Source organism: Tursiops truncatus, chromosome 1 (assembly GCF_011762595.2).
Source record: "Tursiops truncatus isolate mTurTru1 chromosome 1, mTurTru1.mat.Y, whole genome shotgun sequence".
NCBI lineage: Eukaryota > Metazoa > Chordata > Mammalia > Artiodactyla > Delphinidae > Tursiops > Tursiops truncatus.
Window position 1 is genome coordinate 41,937,907 of NC_047034.1, and position 23,107 is coordinate 41,961,013.

The 23,107-nt window shown below is 38.7% G+C and overlaps 1 protein-coding gene across 2 annotated transcripts in view; it reads left to right on the forward strand.

The window, feature by feature from the left end:
- Positions 1 to 4,793, forward strand: part of PROX1 (prospero homeobox 1) — a 50,607-nt gene extending 45,814 nt beyond the window's left edge. For both annotated transcript variants that reach the window (XM_033853221.2, XM_073803290.1), the window contains exon 5: positions 2,541 to 4,793. In XM_033853221.2, coding sequence (XP_033709112.1) covers positions 2,541 to 2,726 — 186 coding nt within the window. In that variant the 3' untranslated portion in view covers positions 2,727 to 4,793. The remainder of the gene's footprint in view (positions 1 to 2,540) is intronic.
- Positions 4,794 to 23,107: the final 18,314 nt, after the last annotated feature.

Genomic DNA, 23,107 nt, shown 5'->3' on the forward strand with positions numbered 1-23,107 from the left:
AGACTCAGCAGCCATGGCTCATGGGCCCAGCCGCTCCGCGGCATGTGGGATCCTCCCGGACCGGGGCACGAACCCGTGTCCCCTGCATCGGCAGGCGGACTCTCAACCACTGCGCCACCAGGGAAGGCCCTTTTTTAAAATTTCTTTTTATTTATTTATTTTTTGACTTTTTATTTAGTATAAGGTGACTAGGAGGGGTGATTGCTCTTCCAGGCCCTTCCCATCCCACAAATACTCATGTATGTGCAGGAGGTTGGGGAGAAAATCATCAAAGTTCAGTTGAAAATACAGATGAATTCTCAGCAGGGAATGGCCTTTGGGGTATATGGGTTTGCACATCCATGGGGGACAAGGTGATGTTTCCATGATTTTCCAGGCAGTGATGGGGACTGTGTCCTAAGAAACTAGCCAATATCTTTGGGAGGGGCTTCTCAAACTTCTCACTTGTTCTAGATTCTGATCAGCCCCAGATGGGGGTCCTTTTTTTCTGGGGTGTTATTAGGTTTCCTTCAAAGGACAAGTGACTTGCCGTGGGATGCACTGAACTTCTTTGTCCAACTCCAAATATGTAAGACAGGGATGTCTGGTACCTTTTTCGTTTTCTTTAACAGTTGCTATCATTATAAAAAGGTCCACTGCACAAATTGAGAAAAGACATGGAGAAAGGGATCAAATGTGTTCAAAATGACAATCCCTCCCTTTTACTTTGGCGAGGGCAAGTGTGAACGAAGGTGAAAATATACACCTCTTGTGTATGTGTAGACAGATCTGTCTACACCTATAACTGCAGTGCAGTTTACTTCCTCGTACGTCTGCACTTACCGTAAAAATAAAACATTATTCATGTATAAGTACCCCACTAAAAGAAATCCACAGAGTGTCAGTGTGTGTTTGGAAAATTATGAGTACATGGAATGATTCTGTGAATCCATTTCCTTGTTGTGGGGAAAGACAGGCCATGCTTTACCGTGTAACTTACAAAGAATACTGAATAAGTACATCAATAGCTATTCCTTTCCCTAGACAAGAGGTTAGACTATTAAATAAACCACTATTAATAAATAATTAATAAACAAACACAAAAAACACCCACATATATACTCACTGCTCTGGGAGAAAAGGATTAACAGATAGGGATTCTGAAAAGAATATTTGAAGAATGTTTATCTTAGAGTACAATGACTTTGAACGATTCCCTTAATCTCTCTGAGCCTCCATTTCCTCACTGTAAAATGGGGTTAATAATCACAGAGATGGGGGAATTGAATGACGTAATTCACATTCAGTACATAACACAGTGCCTGACACATAATAAGCAGTCCAAAAATGTGGGGTTTTATTATTGCTGTCAGCTGCATAAATCACTCTCTCATGGAGCAATTCTAATCTCAAGGTAAAGTATTTTCCAATGTAGGATCTTAAGATTCAGTTCAAATTTTGTATTTTGGGATTCAGTGTTAGTATCATTATCTTACTCTTTTTTTGTACATAGAGGACAGGCATACCTCAGAGATATTGCAGGTTCCGTTCCAGACTACCGCAAAAAAGCAAATGTCGCAATAAAGCGAGTCACGTAAATATTTTGACTTTCCAGTGCATATAAAAGTTATGTTTATGCTATATTGTAGTCTATCAAGTGTGCAATAGCATTATGTCTTAAAAAGTACATACCTTAATTAAAAATACTTAATTGCTAAAAATGCTAACCGTTATCTGAGCCTTGAGTTGCATCTTTTCGCAATAGTAACATCAAAGAGCACTGATCACAGATAACCATGACAAATATAATATTAATGAAAAAGTTTGAAATATTTCGAGAATTACCAAAACGTGACACAGAGACATGAAGTGAGCAGATACTATTAGAAAAATGGCGCCGATAGACTTGCTCCACACAGGGCTGCCACAAACCTGCAATTTGTAAAAAACGCACTATGTGTGAAGCACAATAAAGTGAAGCAAAGCGCAATAAAGCAAGGTATGCCTGTACTTTATAGTGCAGATTATTTTAATATACAGTTTAACATCTGGGTCAACAATCCTCTGATACAAGCAGGAAACTAAGATTTTTGCTATCTTCATCTATAGTGTGGGCTTAGTTTAGTTTATATCAAAGGCCAATTATTATTCTACTGTTGAGAACACATTTTGTTTTCATAATGGAAATATGATTCAAATTCTGAACGATTAGGTGGCGACTTGCTTCTGGAATACACCTATTTAATGAAGTGAGGAATCCCAACCGTATGTCGCCTTTCTTCTACTCAGATATTCACAGTGGAATCCCAGTTTTTCAGTAGTCCTGCATGTATCCTTTGCACAAGTCTTTTTCTAAAACTCTATAAAGCTGTCAACCCCACATTACAATGCTACTATATATAACGACTTTACATAAGAGAATAGAGGCCGGCCATTTTTAGAAAATGCAGGTGCCATGTAAGCCCCTTTCTGAAAGAAAGAACTTAGCTCAATTTCCTTTGAAGAACTGGAGACTTGAAACTGAAAACTTTATTAATGCCATTGTCTCCTTGTATCAGCAGGTTCCAGAGAGATTCCTGGAAGTTGCGCAGATCACATTACGGGAGTTTTTCAATGCCATTATCGCAGGCAAAGATGTTGATCCTTCCTGGAAGAAGGCTATATACAAGGTCATCTGCAAGCTGGATAGTGAAGTCCCTGAGATTTTCAAATCCCCAAACTGCCTACAAGAGCTGCTTCATGAGTAGAAATTTCAACAACTCTTTTCGAATGTATGAATAGTAGCAGTCCCCTTTGGATGTCCAAGTTATCCGTGTCTAGATTTTGATTTCATATATATGTGTATGGGAGGCATGGATGTGTTACAAAATCAGCTGGTAATCCCTCCTCATCATCTTTCTCTCATTTCCTTCTGTTTTCCATCGCAAGGGGATGGTTCTTTTCCTTCCGCCTTTAGTTTACTTTTGCCCAAGGCCCTTAACATTTGGAGACTTAAAATAGGGTTAATTTTCAGGGAAAAAGAATGTTGACGTGTGTAAAGTCTCTATGAGCAAGGAAGGGCATTTTTAAAAGATGCTTCTGCTGGATTGATGGTTTATTGCTCATGGCGGTTGGCAGAGGGAGACCCGTGACACAGCACTACTCTGTAGTCAGTGATGTGTCTCTTGTTTTTACTGCTGAGAAGGTCAGAAAACTCAATGGAACCACTTGATAAACTTAAATATTTTGTTTGGTTTGAACTCAGTAAGTCGCTTTTTATTACACATTTAAAAATAATGCCAGTGGCAGATGAACAACTCACTTTTCACAAGTACCCCAAAAGGTCAAATTTTAAAAAGAACATAATCACTAACCGTCAAGTCTTTCCTAAGAGAAATGGCAAACGCCACAAGCTAGTACCATTTTCTTTGGAGGCAAAGCAGGTTTGTACAAAACTGACTCTTTCAAAATGAGACTGGAAATTCATGTGATTTCTAGTCACCTCTCGAAATTTTGCAATAGGTTCTTCTTGGAAATAAGTAAGTATCTATCGTTCTTCATACAGAAAAACCCCTATAACGTGTTATCATTTTCTATTTATCTTGCTTCAGATACTAAAAGGCACATAAGTTTCAAATTTATTCTTTGCTCAACTTTGTTTATGTGGTTTAAAAGCATTATCATTTCTGTTTAATATTTAACACTTCTTTTTTCAAAAAACACTATTTTCTGAATTCCTTTCTATGGTAAGGAATAAAGGACATCCCAACTTGACCATAAAATTCCTGCCTACACTAGAAGTTTGTTAACAGCTGCTAGCTGACTCGATCTTCCCCTCCTGAGAGGAGTACATATGAGAATGACCTATTTTCCTATACATTTCCACTCTACCCTGATGGATATTCAAAGTGGTGACGGTCTAATTTTTAAGTGTTTCTTCATTTTAGGTACAGCGTTTTAAAGAAATTGATACAGTCTCTTCTAATTCAGAAGCTAGTAATTGACCAAAACGTGAAGAGTGTATAGAATAGGAGAGTTTGGGAGTTAACCCAAAAGACACAATTTCAGCACACATAAGAAAGCTAGCTGCTATTTCATGCTTTCTTCAATGGTTCTCCTCTTTTTTCTTTTTCTTTTTTTTTTTTCCAGTTTTTCAAAGGTGTACAAAGTCCCGTACTTGCTTTTAAAAAGCCGTGTGGCGTTCACACTTGTTTTCTTAGATGGGTTTTGTGTGCAGATGCAGTAAGAATTCCTTTTTTATTCTAATAGTGTTTTCCAGAACCCTCCCTCCCCTTTGGTAACTTGATCTACATCTCCTAAAGTGACAAAGTAAAAAAAAAACAACAAAAAAAACTGGTATTTAGATCGTATACAACATAAATATCGTTTTTTCCTTGATTTTTATAAAAATTACATTTGACTTTGGAGACTGCAGGTTGACCCATGTAACTAGGTGACCCAATCGCTGTAATTTAACATCATTTATAAATTCTGCTGATGGACAGGAATGTATGAAGGCAATTATTGTCAGCACAAAGCCTTAAAACCTGCTGACTTTAAGTTAAACGGCGCGGTCCTGTGATGCCTGCGTCATTCAGGAGACGTGGCCTCTTGCGGTGTGGACAGAGTGCAGTGGCCCGGGCTGGAACACCCTGGGCCTCACTCTGCACCCACAGCCAAACACATCGCCCAGCTCGCAGGCTCCTACACAGAGCCATGAGAGCCAATTTGTTCTTGTTCCGGCTTGTTTGGAAAAAAAAAAAAAGTGTTTGGATAATCATCACCTTGGAATAAAATGAAACCCCCCCCCCAAAAAAAAATCCAATCAGCACAAAGTAGGGAAGCAATCTCAACTTGTGGTCACACTCTTTCGCCTTGCTTCACGCCCAAGAGTATGACATTCATTGTTCACATCAGCACAGAACTGGGTCTTTGCTGTTCCCGTGTAATTCACATCACCATTGTGTTGCCATTTGCAAAGTAAAAGGCAAAACCAGTAATGTCTTCACCTATAAAGATAGATTGCTAGTATCTTCCTGACCTGGGGCAAATTCAGTATTGATTCCTGACCTATTTGAATTTTTAGTATTATTCTCCCCTGCCTTTCTAATTGAAATAGACAAATTAAGCAAAAACGTGTGTTCACTACCAAATGTTGATGCACTTATCTACAATAATATCCTCTCAATGTTCACTGAGGCATGGAAATTGTTTCAGAGTAGAAATTGCAGAGTGAGGAGAAACTCACCTCATTGTCCTGGAAACAGAACTCAATCGTTTTGCTTTTAGGTGATTCTTTTCTCTTTCACCATCATAAAATCTTGTGCCTCCCAGTGCATTGGAAAATGACAAAAGCCTATCTCTCAAAACTCCTGTTTAACAAGTTTTCTTTAAAACACCATCTTTCCAATCTTAGCTCAACTCTCACCAAGTAAAAATTGGCGACTTGGGAGAAAGTTCACTTTCTCTGGTGGGAGGGTGAAGGACTAGGGACAGTTTACATAGGGAAACAAAGTCTAAAGTCCATGTTGAAATACCACATTTCCACTTATTTTCTGCTAACCCTAAATTATTTTTGCATCTACACTTGAGGTTATAGTCTGTGCCTAGACCTAAATGCACCAGCGGGGGGATTTTTAAAAATCCTTCAAAATTCCAGTTTTTTCCCACAAGTACAATTGTTCTTGTGCCTTCTGTGGCTTTCGATTTCATCTTTTTGACTTTATTTCCAATTACTACAGCTGCAATAAACACTAGATTTTTTTTCTGGCTGTTTGACATAACGTTGATAGCTATGCATATTTTGTGTCTTTTTAAAACAAAGCAGGAGAATACGTTTTTGAAGAAGAGAATTTTTAGAACAGTTTGATACCGCAAATTATTTTTTCCTCAATTGTTTGAGCAGCATTCGAGTTTTGAAAATTCTTGTAGAAGCCAATTTTTTGTAACTGTGGTGCAAATCTTGTGTTTTCTTAGCCTAATGAAAAGTAGTATAGAAGCAATATTTCATACCATGTGCTATATATGTGTGTGCAGATGTGTGAACATAAAAACACATACACACATATACACACATGTAAAAATATACATATATATATGCGTGTGAAGTGGAAAGCTTACCTTTTCCTATCTAGATTTAAGGACCTATTTTAGGCATTTGTTATGTTTTGTGAAAAGAATGTTCTATTTGCAACAACAAAACATTTAATTCTTACTGTATCTCTGGCTGTTTAATGAGGACATTTCACTTTAAATGGTAAAACAACGTGGAAGATGGTAGAATGTAGTCATTATTTAAGGAAATGTTCACCCACATATTCCTGAAGTTTGCTTTGTGCCTCCAAGTATTATTTCATTAAAGTGTTTTATGTTTGCAGAATCTTTGTTGCTGTGCTAGGGATGTGGGTGAATATCATTTTAAAAAATTTTAAAAACAACAAAAAAAAGCAAAACAAAAACACTAAAGCAAGAGGGGAACTTTTATAAAGCAATGTAAATATTTAACCTCATGGCTGTTGTTACGTAAGACATGAGATTTTAATAAATAACTACATTCTCACAACATCTGTTGAATTTATTAGGAACACTTCAGTGACTGTATAGACAGTTGAAAGCATTCTTGAAAATCCTGCTCTCTACTTTTAAAAGATAACAGTCTCTTTCATCAGATGTCAAGGGCAAGGGTAATGCAGTTTCTGTAAATTTATGAAATTTCTTTTCTATGTACATGAAGACATTTAGTACGTAACCTCCCTCCCCCCCCACACACACATACATGCATACACATACAGGTTAATATTAAGTCATAAAGCGAAAGATCTGGGGGCTTTAAAAATAAGATGTCCCCCAGAAGCAATCATAAATTCATCAAAGAAAAAGTGGTTTACAGACTCCCCTGAAAGAAGCAGTGTACATGTGAGGACAGAGCAGAATCTCTTTGCCATGTATATTATAGAATCTTCATTGGTGTGAATAGTACAAATGTTTCGTTCTGGTACAAACTCTGTGTTTGCAAATTACAAGAAGCATTGTTTTCAAAAAGCTCCCCTTAAAAGAACGTAACTGGTTTCTGTGAGTAAAGCAGTTACTGTATTGCACTTACATGTGATGTTGAAGGAAATGCAGTTTTGTTTTCTGTAGATCTGTTGGTTGTAAACCATCCATAAGACTAAAGCTAAAATGCTCATATTCAGAGCTGGGATCAAAACTGGTATTTCACCTTTGCATCTTCTTATAATCATCCTTCTAAGAATATAACGGAATCTGGAAGCATCTGGACTTTGAGTCTTTTCAACTGAGCCCTCTCTCAAACCTGACACCCCCGAAAATGCACAGACATGAACAGAAAAGGCAAACAGACTGGCCCGCTTTTGTGAAAATGGCTTCATTCTTTATTTTTAAAATATTCAGATATTCTCCATAGGTGGGAAAAGCAGTTTAAAATTGTATATTACCACTTCAAAATTAGAATTAGAAAAGCAAATGTATTTGGGGTTGGTCTCAGCAATACCCAGAAAAATCAAAGGTCCTGGCTTCCCCCAATATTGTCCCAGCCATTTCTCATATGTATATAGTATAAACCGTGACAAAACACTGCCTTTATATTATTTAGCAATATGTTGTAAATAGCATTATTAAGCTCTTTTTTTTTGTAATAAAGACCCTTTGATTTGAATATAGTACAATAACTGAACTGATAAAGTCAATTTTTGATTTTTTTTTTAGCTAGAGGCAATTTCAATTGTGGATTTTTGTTGTTGTCTATTGTTCTGAAGACTTTGCATAATTTATTGGTTTAATTTATCCTAATTTATTTGATGAAGGTGTACAATTTTGTATTACCAAGGATGTACTGTAATATTAATTGATATGATAAAAAAACAATGAGACTCCCTGTCCATATTAAAAAGTAAATAAAAAGGTGCAGTAGACAATTGATTTTAAAGTAAAAGTAAAAAGTTTAGTTTGGCAGCTACTAAATTTTAAAACAGGAAAAAAAAATAGTTGTGGGGGGAAGGGTGGGAAGGGGGTTTTTCTTTGTGTGTTTAAGCTTTTGTATACTCTCCAAACTTTTACCTTTTGCTTTGTACCACTTAAAGGATACAGTAGTCCAATTGCCTTGTGTGCCTTCCATCTTCTCTTAAACTGAATGTATGTGCAGTATATATGCAAGCTTGTGCAAAATAAAATATACATTACAAGCTCAGTGCCGTTTGATTTTTTTTTAAACATGTGACATTTAATTTTTGGACCTGTGTCCAGCTGTAGGACAGCAGGCTCGTTGTGACTGTAATATCAGTGATGGAGTTTTCCTTTCTCTCCCCACACTTGGCGCTTTATTTTATTTATTTATTTACTTTTGGCCACGCAGCTTGCAGGATCTTAGTTCCCCAACCAGGGATTGAACCCGTGCCCTTGGCAGTGAAAGCACAGAGTCCTAACCACTGAACCGCCAGGGAATTCCCTGGAGTTTTCTTTTTATTGCAATTCTTAATTACGTTGATACAAACCTAGGATCGATGCATGCAACTCCTAGAAATGATCTTTTTTATTTCAGACGTTTGTAGTAAATGGCTAGATTTCTGTCTGAAAACTCTTCTCACAGATTTAACTTTAGCCCTCAAAATTTAAAAACAACAAACATTTTGGTTCCAAACAATGTTGTGAGCTAAATTCAGTTCAACGATTGCTAATGTCTCACGATTTGAAGAACAAGGAAAGATGTTCCCCAAAATCACAGAATGGTAAATATATTATTTGAAATATGGGGAGTGAGAGCATGTATTGTTTCTACTTGGTTGAACTCAGAACTAAGTCCTAATGTAAATTCAAAACCTTTCTAAAGTGTTCCTTTAACATGACTGGCAGCGTGTTTCATACTAAGAACATTGGTTGTATGGCTTTTGAAATTTTTCTTTATCTCTTTTGCTTTGGGTTTAAAATCATGTCTCCTTTATCTTCCAATCAGGAGCATGAAGAATCAGCAGAAATCATTGACCCTATTAAATGTCATTCACAGCTGCACCTCCCTTTCCGTCTGCCATATTATTGTTCAGTGAGTCTTCATCTCTCAGATGGCTTCATTTGCTTTTCCCCTCAATGATGAAAACTTGGTATTTTGACCCTGTTGTCATGAGGGTGCTTAGAACCAATGCAATCTCGAAACTATTAAGCGCTAACAGTACTTTTCCACTTTCAGCTCTTTTCTATCAATGGCACAAACTTAAATTCCAGTCTTCCTAACTAAATTGTGCAAAAGAGCATGCCTGTGTCCCTCTAGGCCAAAATATTTATTCCCTGATGGAAGAAAAAAGGGAATTCCCCCCAACTCCCTTCTACCTGCTCTTGAAAGGGAGAAGGCATTTGTGGTAATGTAATGACTCCCATCTTCTGATACTTATTTAACACCAATCTGCTTTAAATCAGATTGGATAATCCAGGGAGAGACTAAATCACTAAGAAGTTACAGCAGGTGGTAATGTTTTCTGAGAGGAGGTTTTTTTAAAATGTTAGTTTCAAATCATTGCTTTTGTGACTAATTATCTGACGGTACTAGTCCAGAATAATATATACCGTCCTTCTTAACATTGATCTGAACTCTGATCACAAAACTTTTGCCACATATGTCTGTCTTGATGCCTGGCAGTACCCTTGCTATACTTGAAGGGATAAGTTTCACCAACTAATAGTAAAGAAAAGGTTAATTTTATTCATCGGTACCTCCATTTATCATCATAAATGATTTACACGTTTTTCTTAAAGACTAACAGCTAAAGATCATCACATTTTTACAATTAATTTACTCACACATGCTAAGGTGAGGGATAGATGTCCCTGAATACAAGTCATAGGAAAACATCAAATATTTACTGTGTGTTACCAACTTCTGGGGTCTATGAACACTCTCGAAGGCATAAAATACAAGGGAGGTATTTATAAAGGAAAAGAGCTCATACAATTTTAGAAAACAGCTGATATGATATCTAAGCAAAATGGTGAAAGATTACTAAAGAGATAAATTGTGCCACACATGTCCCCCACGCCCCACAAGCAATATAACCCTTTGGAGGGAGGGTCAATACTGTGGAGGAAAAAACCTAAGGGGTAACCTTTCTAACTAAAGGAAAATAAAGAGAGCACTGCCTTGGGTGTCAGAAGACCTTCCTCCAATCAATTCATTTCTAAAAACCTTTATGTGGCCTCCCTGGGACCCCAGGGCATGACACGTAACCCTTGAGTGTCCAGGAGACTCAAAAGAATTATAAAAGGCTAAAGGATTCTTAGAATCAGTGCAGCCACCATATTGACTTTCTCCGAAGGATTTCTACACGCCAGAAGAAAAAAAAAAAGTTTGTCAAGATGTTTTCGCTTCTCATAAGAAAGGGAATTTAAGTTGCAGGGCGAGACAAGGGCAAAATTCTGAAGTTGGCCAAGTGTGACTTTGGATCTTTTTCTCTCTGTTCATGATCTATCCTCCCGTCAGTAAGTGCCTCTGCCCCCTGCCAAGCATTTAATGCTCTCGTGTGGCCCAAGCCCTTCCTCTGTGCATGGGGACTGAGGCATCTACTGAAGGTAACATGAAGAAATCACTGACTTGGTGTGTTCCTCTTCCAGTGGTATAGGCATTAAAAAATACATGGTGCATTTTATGTTTTCATATTAGGGCCAAGGACGCCTGAGTGATTAGGGGCTGGAGGCCTTCCCCACCAAACACAAGCCCAGGCCCTTTGAGCCGTATCACTCATGGCTACACCTTGCCTGAATGCAGTGTCATCTGTCTGGGCACCCTTCCTCTCCCTCTGCAGGATTTGTTTCCTGCCCGTTTTCATAGAGTCCTTCCGAATGTCTCCAAAATCATTCAGAAGGAGGGACCCTTCTCCACCACTGGACATTGGTTTATTTTTCTGGTTAGACAGGAAAATAACTAGTGCTGAAGAAATTTTAAAGAGAATATAACTCAGTGACTTTTGTTCCCGAGATCTCTAGGGTAATGTGTATTATCTCAGGGGCCACCAAATTGGGACCTCTTTTAACCAAAGGAGCTTTATTTTTATATTGGGGTGCAATAAAATGTTCATTTTTAAAAAAGGGTGTTCCCTGTTTAAAATAACAATGATCTCACCAGGTATAATAGAACAAATCTCTAAGTATGAATGTGAGTATTAAATTCAATAAGTAAGTTCTGTCAAACTTTCATTTAAAGAAAGGAGTTCCACGAACTTATGGTTACCAGAGGGGAAGGGTGGGGAGGAGGGATAGATTGGGAATTTGGGATTGACATGTACACACTGCTGTATTTAAAATAGATAACCAACAAGGACCTACTGTATAGCACAGGGAACACTGCTCAGTATTCTGTAGTAACCTAAATGGGAAAAGAATTTGAAAAAGAATAGATACATGTATGTGTATAACTGAATCACTTCGCTGTACACATGAAACTAACACAACATTGTTAATCAACTATACTCCAATATAAAATAAAGATCTTAAAAATATATGCTTACTGATAAAGTCAATCAATGAAAAAACAAACAAAAACACAAAATAATAAACGTGGGATCAACCCAATTTTCCACTTACAGATGAATTGATTAAAAAAATGTGGTATATACATACAATGGAATATTATTCAGCCTTAAAAAGGAAGAAAATTCTGACAGAAGTTGTAACATGGAAGCATCTTGAGGACATCATGCTAAGTGCAATAGGCCAGTCACAAAAAGACAAATGCTGTGTGATTCCACTTATATGAGGTTCTAAAAGCAGTCAAATTCAAAGAGTCAGAAAATAGGATGGTGGTTGCCAGGGGATAAGAGAAGGGAATGGGGAGCTATTGTTTAAGGGGTATGGGGTTTCAAATGGGGAAGATGAAAAAGTTCCAGAGATGGATAATGGTGATGGTTGCAGAACCATGTGAATGTACTTATTGCCACTGAATTGTACACTTAAGAATGGCTAAAAACATAACTTTTATTTTATGTATATTTTACAATATAACAATAAACATTTTTTTAAAAAGGTAAAACAAAATAAGGAAAGGAGTGCTCTGCTAAACAACAACACAATACTCATTGGGTAGAGTAAGAGATCTTTAAGGATGAATGTGAAAATTAAAATAGTACCTTCTATGAGTTCTAGCAAACCTTCAAAAAAAAGAGATCATTTTTATACTATAGAAACAGCACAGAGCCTGCCTGACACGTGGGTTTTTTTGCCGAATCACCATTAGTTCCCTTTCTTCTCCCCCAGCCGGTGGCTTTTGTCATCTTGCCGTATTTTTTCCAATTGTGATCTAAGAACTACACCCAGACCCATGGCAGCTTCCCAGGACATTCACATTTTGAAGAACACAGACGTTCTCCAGGAACTGAAAGTTTCTTCCCATGCCTCCTGTTTCCTGGGGCCCTTGCCCTCAGCCTCAGGCCTATAGCTGCTGTATGTAGCCCCACCTCCAGCCAGCCATGCTTGGGTAGGCCCCAGAATAGGAGTGGAGCAGCTTAGAAAGATTAAGGTGCCGCAACAAGCTGAAACAATCGCAAGGGTTGCCTCTACCCTGGCAAAGGGGAGGGTATTATTTGCAAAGCCCCCTGATGGGTGGCCCAGGTGCTAGCCAGACAGGCTCAGGAGATAGTTTGGCAGCCACCCTGGAAAAAATGCCTGTGTCTCTGCAAATAAATCTGCTGGTGGAGAAAGCACTGGGTTTTCCCCAGTGCTTGTGCAAACAGTACTCTGTGCTTTGCTGGTATCGGAAATTCCTTGGTGTGAGCAGCTCTAGACCATGAAAATCGGAGCTATGGATTTCTTGTCATTGTTGTTACCCTTGACCTGTTGGGAAATAATTTCAAAAATCGATAGTCCTATTTCCAATTATTCACAACATGAAAATTGTTGGTAACCAGAAGAAACATTTTCTCTAAATCCCTGTTCACTGCTCAGCAACTGACAGTGAGCAAGAGAGTCTTGAAGTCTGACACAGAGGAAGGTTAATGATCATGAACCCAAGCATGGTGTGGGCATGTGCCTCTGAGTATGGGTATCTGCATTCTAGAAAAAATTATGAATAATATATAGATTACCAACTATTATTTATATCTTTTCCCCACTCAATAGCCAAGAATTTGTAGAATCAACATTATGGTTAGATATGTGAAAAATCTCAGTGAGATGGATGCATCTCTAAGCAAAATGAAGGTATCAAAATTTACACTAGAAGTAAAAAGTTTTAATAGAACCGAGATCCTAAAAGAAATTGAAAAAGCTGTCCAAAAAACAATACAAAAACAAATATAATCTCCTCTCCTCCAAAGGCACCCGGCCTCATAGGTTTATGGGTGAATTTTATTCAATATTTAAAAATATTGGATAAACAGTTCAGATACCTACATCTATACATATATATATATATATCCCAATTTTTTTATGAAGTTCACACTTATTAATACAATTGCAAAACTCCTAAGTAAATTCCAATCCACCAGTAGAGTAAAAATAAAATACTATACTATACTATAAACAAGCAGGGCTTGTAATGAAACTGAGATGAAGGAAGACCCAGATTTACTGATTTTCTGGGTGAAAAGCAGGAAGAAGTTTACTGATATGCTGATTTGTTTTTTCTACCTTCTAATGACAATGGAGACAAATATATCTTATTGGGGCTGTCAGCTAATTTTTTCTGTTATTAGGGCCAAGTAGCCTTTGCTCTTTCAGCCACTTCAGTTTGCCAGGTTGCCTAATTCAGAGGCCGTGTCTCATTTTAATATGTCTTTTTGGAACTCCGAGTCTTTAAAAGAGTCAGATTCATCTAGTAGAGCTTTAAGGATTTCCCTCAATAATTTTTTTTAAAAAGAATAAAAAAAGGAAAAGAAATCCAGAAAAGTAATGCTAATTAAAGATAGGCTATTTCTTCTACATAAAAGGAATCATGACTTTTTCATTTTCTGGAATATTGACCTAAAATTAGAGCCTATTTGTTTATAGTATGAGAGGAAAGGATAAGATACCAGGCTCTAAAGAAGTATTGACTTGGCCAGCACTGACCCCAGGCCATCTGGTGAAGCTTGTGAGAGTTTCCATTGCTTAGAACTTTGGAGAGGGACGTGGCAATATACTTAATTTTTTTAAACGTGCATGTTTTTGCCTCATCAGCTCCACATCTAGCAATCAACCTTATGGAAATAACTGAGTGCATAAGCAGACAGGAATCACAAAAGCACATATTCAGTTAGGTTAAAATGTGTGATTTTCTTTTTTTCTATAACTCAACTTAATCTCTTCCTCAAGCTCCTTTTTTGTCTGATGGTAGCAAATAATCTAGTCACTTTCAGATGTGCTCAACCTTTTCAGACGAAGTTCCATCCCTTTCTGCTGCTTTCCCTTAGGATGGCATCTAAACTCTTGGGTATTAGCAAGGAGAAGGAGGCTTCTGGTTCTTGGCTGGTGTTTAATAGTGCCAGGTCCTCTGATCCTTGAGCAAGGAGCCCTGAGACTTCTGATTCCAAGGTGTCATCAGGCCACCAGTCTTTGTTTGCTAACATGGCTATTACTGCATTGAGCTTCCGGCCTGCAGGGTTCCTACCACTTTCCACGAAGGCATCTTCAGGCCTTCACTGGCTCACTTTCTTCCCCATTATATTTCCGTCAGGGCTCTGGACACAGGGATGTTGGACTCTTTTCTCAAGTCACTCTGAGGTCTATGCTCTCTGCCCCTGGCACTCATAAAGTCTGTAGGTACCCTATGGAGCCACACTACGTTGGCCCATGGCATTTCTGCATGGCTACTATATTCTAGGTGCCAGGCAGCACATAGATACAAATCCCTTCTTTCTTACTCCAAACGTACTTGGCTGCTCTGTCACCTCCACCCAAACCCCAGGCTCAGCCCAGGACAGAAGGTGCAGGGCCCCTTTGTAGGGAAAGGGTCTGATTAAGTGCCTCTTGTCTTAGCCATTTTGTCCCCTAGACTAGGAAAACTTCTTCCAACCAGTGAAGGTGGGCCAGGCTGGCTCCTCATCTGTTATCACTCTGTTCTTTGTTGAGGATGAGGCTTTACGCCTTGATTCCTTTGACTTAATTTTTGAGACTAAAAGCACTCTTTTCTATCACAAAAAAGTTAGGCTCTGGCAAATTAAAAGCCTTTACTGTCAAGACTATTGTCTCAACACTGAGTTTTAAGACTCTATTTTAAAATTCAAAAGTCAAAACCTTGATTCTTTGTTCTCTGCATTTGCTCCATGAGTCCCTTCTAGAAGCAGTGCTTGCCCGTGACTGAATGAGGACAAGTCACAGATACTGGTTTGCAGCTGGGAGGACCTCAGTTAATATGTCTAAATTTTATGTGACAGGTTCAGAAATATGCATTGCAGGATTGTATGTAATAACAGAAAATGGTAGACAAACTAAATATCCATCACAAGCTGAATTGTTAAAGTGAATTGTGTTACTTTATGCCTCTTTCAGCTGAACTTGACTTGGGTAGAACTGACCCCAAGAATAACCATTTCCCTAATATGTCATCACAGCCACACAAAAATTGTATCTGGCTTCTCCAAAGCTTTATTTGTGCTTTCAGTGGTAAGATTTGTATTTTGATTCCATGGCCTGTGGAATACTACGCAGCCACGAAAAATCTGAGGATGAGCGATAGCTATGTAGTGAAATGGAAAGTTTCCACAATACGTTCTTGAGTTTTACAAGTAAATGTAAGAATACGTCATATAACATGACTCCACTCTGGTGTTGTTTTTCAGCTGATATATCTATCTATATCTACAAAGTTCACGTACGCTTGTGTACAGGCACACACACACACGTGTGTGCACACACATACATACACACACCACCACCATAGTAAATGCTACTTTTGAGGAGCAGAAATGGGCAAGGAAGCGTTTAGGTGAGGGGGTAATTGTCACATTTACTTTATAGATTTCTGTAATGTTGGAGTTTCTTTTTAGTGAGCAAGCACAACTTTTGTTTGTAAGGGGCCTACCTACCAAGACAAAAGCAAAGAGGGAAAGTGCGCCCTTCACTTCAGAGGGGAATCAAGGTCCTGCCCTGGATGGATGCATCCCCTGTCTTGTCTTGCTCTCCAGTGGGCAGTCTGCACTACCCAGCTGGCCTCAGGTGTCACGGACTCCTGAAGAAAGTAGGAGGCACAGAGCCTGATGGACCTGCCTCGGAAGCTTAATCCATGACTTGTTAGGCTTTTAGTCTTTTTGAATCACCATTCTTTCTTTCACAAAATAACACCTACCTCTCAAACTGAGGAGTAAATGAGATGTGTTGTGTGAAGTGCCTGGTATGGAATGTGCTCCTAAACAGTAGGAGGAGGAGAAATTCAGGTAGGAAGACGTACTGCTAACCCTGGGAGCCATGATTGTCCCCACAGGGCAGTTATTGACACGGTAACGCACCATTGGTGGCCTATTCCTCTTTCTTTTTTCCCCTCAACTTAGCAGCCCGGATCCACCCTAATTGAGCATCTGGAAAAGGAAACAAGCAGGGTACACACACAGGAGTGAGCTCTGCACTGTCCTCAAAACTAGCTCTCTCCAGGTGGTGTGTAGGTGTGGGTGTTATGGATGGGAGGGAGGCGTCAAATACACCCAAAGCATATGCTGTGTTTTGCTTGGGTCAGTGTGATAATGGGTTTGCAGTTCCCTACCACGTATGAGGAAGAAGTAAGGAAAGAGACAGGGGAACTTTATTTACGAAGACCAGAGTTTAGGGTGAGTGATCAGAAAAGATATTAACTGGGGCTTCCCTGGTGGCGCAGTGGTTGAGAGTCCGCCTGCCGATGCAGGGGACACGGGTTCGTGCCCCGGTCCGGGAGGATCCCACATGCCGCGGAGCGGCTGGGCCCGTGAGCCATGGCTGCTGAGTCTGCGCGTCCGGAGCCTGTGCTCCACAATGGGAGAGGCCACAGCAGTGAGAGGCCCGCGTACCGCAAAAAAAAAAAAAAAAAGACAAGACATTAACTTATGAAACAGACGGCACAAAATCATACTATAAGTCTGGGTACAGGGTAAGAGAGGGCAACAGAGAGGATGGTAAACAATGCCCATTCAGACGTCAAAACTTGCTCTGGACTTAGTGAGATGTGACGCTTACACTTCCAGGAAATGGAGACTAGGGCAGAGCGTGTATGGAGGCAGAGCTGGAAGGCAGAGGAAATACAGGCCACCCACATCCCCACCTGCCCTGACCTCTCACCCTAAAGCCTCAGGAAAGGGAAAATCAATAGGCTCCCGAAGTGCAGGAGCCCGGGGTCTAGGGCTGGAATCTGACCCATGCAGAGTGTTTACTGATCTAAAGACGGATAGGTTCAAATGAGCTCATCTTTATCTTGAGAGGAAATTAGGGAGCCCAGACCCAGACAAAGCCACATTTTATTCAATGAAAATTTAACACCACCAGCACCACTGCCGCCACCACCTCTTACCCCACAATGTACACAATATCACACAAGACATCTACCCTAGTAACCTCATTTCTGAAGTTCAGTTCTGGAAGATCAACAAATAGGGAACTATGAGCTTACAGAAAACCAGAAAAGTGATTCCAGAATATTTTACTTTCACCCTTCTTGCTGATCTGTATCCTCTTTTTCCCCCCACAGTTTGCAAATATTGACTAAGTTCAAGGGCAGTGGTAGAAGGTCTAACTTCAGAGTTAGCATGAGGTGAAATACTTAAGATGGTGCAATCCTGTCCTAATGAAGAGCATATCAGATCCCAAGTTTGGTTATGGACAGTTCTTGTCCCCTGCCCCAGTTGATATTTGTTTTATCAAGTCAGAGACTATTTTTGTCATCATTGTTAATCTCCCTCTTGCCAGATCTGTTTTGGCCGAGGGCATGCACTTGAGGTATGTTAGAAGAATGGAGTGCAGTATTGTGGGAAAGAATTATCACTAATTCTGTCTGCCTACAGCTTCCTCAGCCCTGTTCATCTGATCTTAACACACTAAGCAAACTTGTAGATGGAAAGTCCTACAAGTCCATGACCTGGTTCCAAGAAGTATACTTTTTTTTTTTTTTTTTTTTTTTTTTGCGGTACGCGGGCCTCTCACTGTTGCGGCCTCTCCCGTTGCGGAGCACAGGCTCAGACACGCAGGCTCAGCGGCCATGGCTCACGGGCCCAGCCACTCCGCGGCATGTGGGATCTTCCCGGACCGGGGCACGAACCCGTGTCCCCCGCATCGGCAGGCAGACTCTCAACCACTGCGCCACCAGGGAAGCCCTAAGAAGTAGATTCTGAAGCTGAAAGAGCAAGAGAGCAGCATTCCCATGATGACTTTAGGTCCTCATTCTGTTGGAAATTTTTTGATTTGCCCATGGGGAGAGCTTGATAGAATATTCTGCCAATAAAGAAACACACTGCTAAATGGAAAGCTCCAACTCATTTAAACTCCTCTTTGGCTTCAATATTACACAAATCTTGTCTTAAGAATTCCTGGAGACGTGGCCTAAGTCTAGTAGTTCTAACAGGAACTGAGAATGAACTGGCACTTCTGACCCATGGGTTTTGGAGTTAGATAGACCCTGGCTCAAATCTTAATTTGTCTGAGCCTCAGTTTCTTCCTATGTGAAAATAATCATAACAGTGCTCTCCCTGCAAGATAGCCATGAGGATTAAATGTGGTATTATATCTGAAAGCATTTAACACAGTGCCTGTTGCTTAAAATGGGATTAATACATTTTAGTCTCCTTCCTTCCGCTCAGCTCCTCCAGCTGCTGGTGTATCCCCTTTCTCTGCTGCATACATTTGACATAGTGGAATCAGGCCAATGACACTTGAGGGGATACCATCCTGATAAGAATGAATAGAGAAAAGGAAAGGTTAAACAATGTTCAGAACAGCAATGTTCACTGTTAAATGATCTGAGTGTAAACTGAGTGAGTTCCACTGACATTCTGAAAGAATGCAAATATATAAGTAAACTTGTAGTTGTGCTTTCTAGACCTGGACACTGCCAACAAAAAAATCTCCATGTGGAGACCTTTGGGGAGATTTTTAATCTACACACCATAGAGGCCACTGTATTCTGTTGATATTATTAATGATGTAACTTGGTTACCGAGTAAATGAAATGATAAATCTCCTGGATAGTTTGCTCCAAGGAGAGGTAATATTCTTTCAGACTCATACAGCCTTAGCTGCTATGTTCTACCTAGAGTTCCAACACTATCTCTTGTTTGAAGTTATCACATGTAAAAATTGTAGTAGATTATGTAACCCTTGGCCACTTCCTCTCCTAGCATTCTTGGAATGGCTGGAATCCACCAAACTATATCCTCTTTTTGGGCCTCCCGAGTTCCCCCAGGTGTCTCAAAGCAAACTTGCCTCCTACCCTTTAGATAAATAGCTATATGCAAAGTAGATGGTCAAATGTGTATTTTGTATAAGCCAGTCTTCAAAGGTTCTGACAGCAATAATGACTTCCATATGCAATACAATCAATTCTCCAGTGTACACAATCTGGCCAGAGGGAAGATTGATACGAACAATTGAGCGTTGAAAACGTATTTATGTTTGATTCTGGAGTGATAACCCATCAGCCTTGAGAGGAAGTCACACAGTAACCCCTGAATCTGGCCTCTGTTTCTCCACTTTTGGTAATTCCCAATATCACCAGAGCTAGACTGGAGGAAGGAATGGGAAGAGACCATAGAGGACACTCAATAAATATGTGGCCAATTAGCATATATTTCAATTTATTTTTCTATATGTTAAACAATGAACAGCTAGAAGAAAAAAAATGGAAATAAAGTAACACTAAACCTATAAAATATTAGGAATAAGGCTAAAAATGGTGCTGTAAAGACATAAAGAAGACCTAAAAAAATTCAGTCAGACAATAATGATAGCAGTAATAATGATGATAACAGTAACTAACATTTATTATGTTCTTATAATGTGGCAGGAATTATCTACATGATTTCTTTAATCTCAGAAATTTTATGAGGTATTTATACTATTATCCTCATTTATAAAAAAAGGAAACTGGGGCACATAAAGGTCAGGTAACTTTTTGAATAGAAAGATCCAAATTCATAAATTTTTATTTTGTCTAATTTGCTCAATAACTTTATAAATTAATGCAATCAATTTACTCTATAAGCTAATGCAGTCCCAATTAAATTTAGAGGACTGTTAATGGAACTTGATAAACAATTTTAAAGTTCACCTAAAAAAGGAAATGCTAGCAAAACAGAAAGCCGAGAAAGGGTTGAAAAATAATTTTAAAAAAATCAATTTTAAAAACTATTAAAATTATATTAAGGTTTAGTACGGTTGTTAGATACACTCAAGGACTTACCACAGAGCCAAGGACATAGAGGACAGTCAAAAATATTTCGAAAAGTAATGCATATTTCTACCTATCTTTTCTATGGCTTGCCCCAATAGATAAAGAAACAAAATTTAAAGTTACTGTAATTAAATACTATGTTATTAACACCAGGATTGACAACAATGGTTTAAGAAAGCAGATTAGAAAATCCTGAAACAGATATATAGGAAACATAGGAATTTGGTCTCTAGTAAAGATTACTTTCAATCAGGAGGAAAAAATAAACTATTCAACAAATAGCATTGGGATAATTTGCTAATGATATGGATAAAACAAAGTTAGATTCCCATCTCACAACATATGTAAAAATAAATTATTGATAGACAAAAGTTTGAAAATATATATTCACACACACAGGCATGTGCACAAACACATGTACACATACACATAACACATGCATGAACATTCTGGAAAACTAATTTTACCATCTTACAGTTTGGAAGGTATTTTAAGCAACACAAAACCCAGAAGCCATAAAGAAGTAAAATAAAAGATATGGCTACATAAAAAGCACATATATATATACGTACATATATATGTATGTATGTATATATATATATCACTCAGCCATAAAAAAGAATAAAACTTTGCCCTTTGCAGCAACATGGAAGGACTTGGAGGGCATTATGTGAAGTGAAATAAGTCAGACAGAGAAAGACAAATACTGTATGATATCATATGTAGAATCTAAAAAATACAACAAACTAGTGAATATAACAAAAAAAGAAGCAGACTCACAGATACGGAGAACAAACTAGTGGTTACCAGCAGTGAGAGAGAAGGGGGAGGGGCAATAAAGGGACAGGGGATTAAAAAAAGGGGTTATTATGGGTTTATATGAAATCATGTATGTGAAACTTTTGAAAATTGTAGAATTTAAAGACTCTTTCATTCAATTTAAAAAAATTAAAAATTACATCTCAGGAATAATAACCAAAAAATCATGGAAAAAGAGAAAGTAAACATGGAGAAAATACATAGTAGATACATATAAACTATTAGCCTTACTATAAAAGCATCTATAAATCAATTAAAAAATTGTGCCACTCAATGGTAAAATGGTCAAAGGACACGAATTGTCAGAATACCAGAGAAGAAATGAAAGAGGCTAATGAATATCTGAAAATATGATTAACTTCTCCAGCAATCAGAGAAATACAAATTAGAAAATAATACCATTTTTGTCAATTTGATTAGAAAAAATGAAAAATATTGATATCATCCAGTTTGGACAAGTGCATGGGGAAATGGGCACTCTCAGACATTATTGCAGCATTATAAATAGCCTTTTTAAGGGACAAATTGACAGTAATTGTCAAAATTTAATATGATCTAGCAATTCTACATCTAAGAACTGGAAATGTTCACAAAATACATTGAAAGTACAAGAATCTTCATTAAAGCATTGTTTTCAACTGCAAAAAATAAAATCTCTCAGTAGATGAATGACTGAATAAATTATTTTAATTTTTTTAAATAAATTATTTTATATCTTTTTTTTTTTTTTCAGTACGCGGGCCTCTCACTGCCATGGCCTCTCCTGCCGCGGAGCACAGGCTCCGGACGCACAGGCCCAGCGGCCATGGCCCACGGGCCCAGCCGCTCCGCGGCATGCGGGATCCTCCTGGACCGGGGCACAAACCCGCATCCCCTGCATCGGCAGGCAGACTCCCAACCACTGCGCCACCAGGGAAGCCCCTATTTTATATCTTTATATGGGATACTATAGAGTGATTTTTTTTTAATGATGTAGATCTTTATATATCAACACAGAAAAATATCCAAGACAAATTACTAACTAAAAATGTCTAGGAGCAGAATAATGTAGTACTATATTCTGTTGATTCTAAAAATCATTTCATTCACATTTCAACACTTCTGACATTGTGAGGCATCATGCAATCAACAGTGTCTAATAATTGTAATAGGTGGCATTTTTCTCTTCTTAGTAAAACATAAAATTATGGCATGCTTTACAATTGATGCAGCTTAGACTTGATGAAATACAGTAAATCATATGATCCCACTTATATTTAAAATTATATTTATTTATGTATTTAATAGAATGAGTAATTGAGAACTTAACTGATGCCTTTCTTGTGTACCCGGCTTTAACGGAAATGAAGAGGTGGGAGGAGAAGAAGAGGGAGGAATAGAATTTTCTTCCTTTCCCTTTAAGCGTCACCTGGTCTTTATGTTCTTGAATTTGGCTCACTCATTCCAGGGGACTTTACGTGCCTTTAACCATCAGATCTATGGGTTGATAGCACTATCTTTGAGAAAAAAAGGATGGAGGTGTTCGTGCCTCGAGGGGAAGAGAGGGATGTAGACCAACTCCATGCCCTGGTGACTGGAGGAGATGGGAAATTAGGGTTTGGGTGAAGAGGTGAGAAAGTCACTTCCCTGAAGTGAAAGGATGGGTGGAATTGCTACAGAGGTGCCTGTGGAGAACAGAGTGCTAAGCATACAGTGCCGATGGCAGAAGCAAAGATGTCTGCAACCAAGCTTGTCATAGTGGCAGAGATGCCCCATCAGACCCACTTGCCTTAGTAGCCTTTAGCGTTATAAGCAGGAAGCACTGGGTGCAGAAACATAATTGATTGAAGACCCAAGGCCCATCCTCAATCTTACTGGATAAGCCTTTGATCAACCTCAAGGGACACAGAGTTCCCTCAGGTAATCAAGTTTAGATGCCCAGCCAGCTCTGCTGCATGGGCGCTGGGGCACATTATAAAAGAAAATGTCTTACTTACTGCTTCATTCTGAATGTTCTGGACCAATTTGCACCAG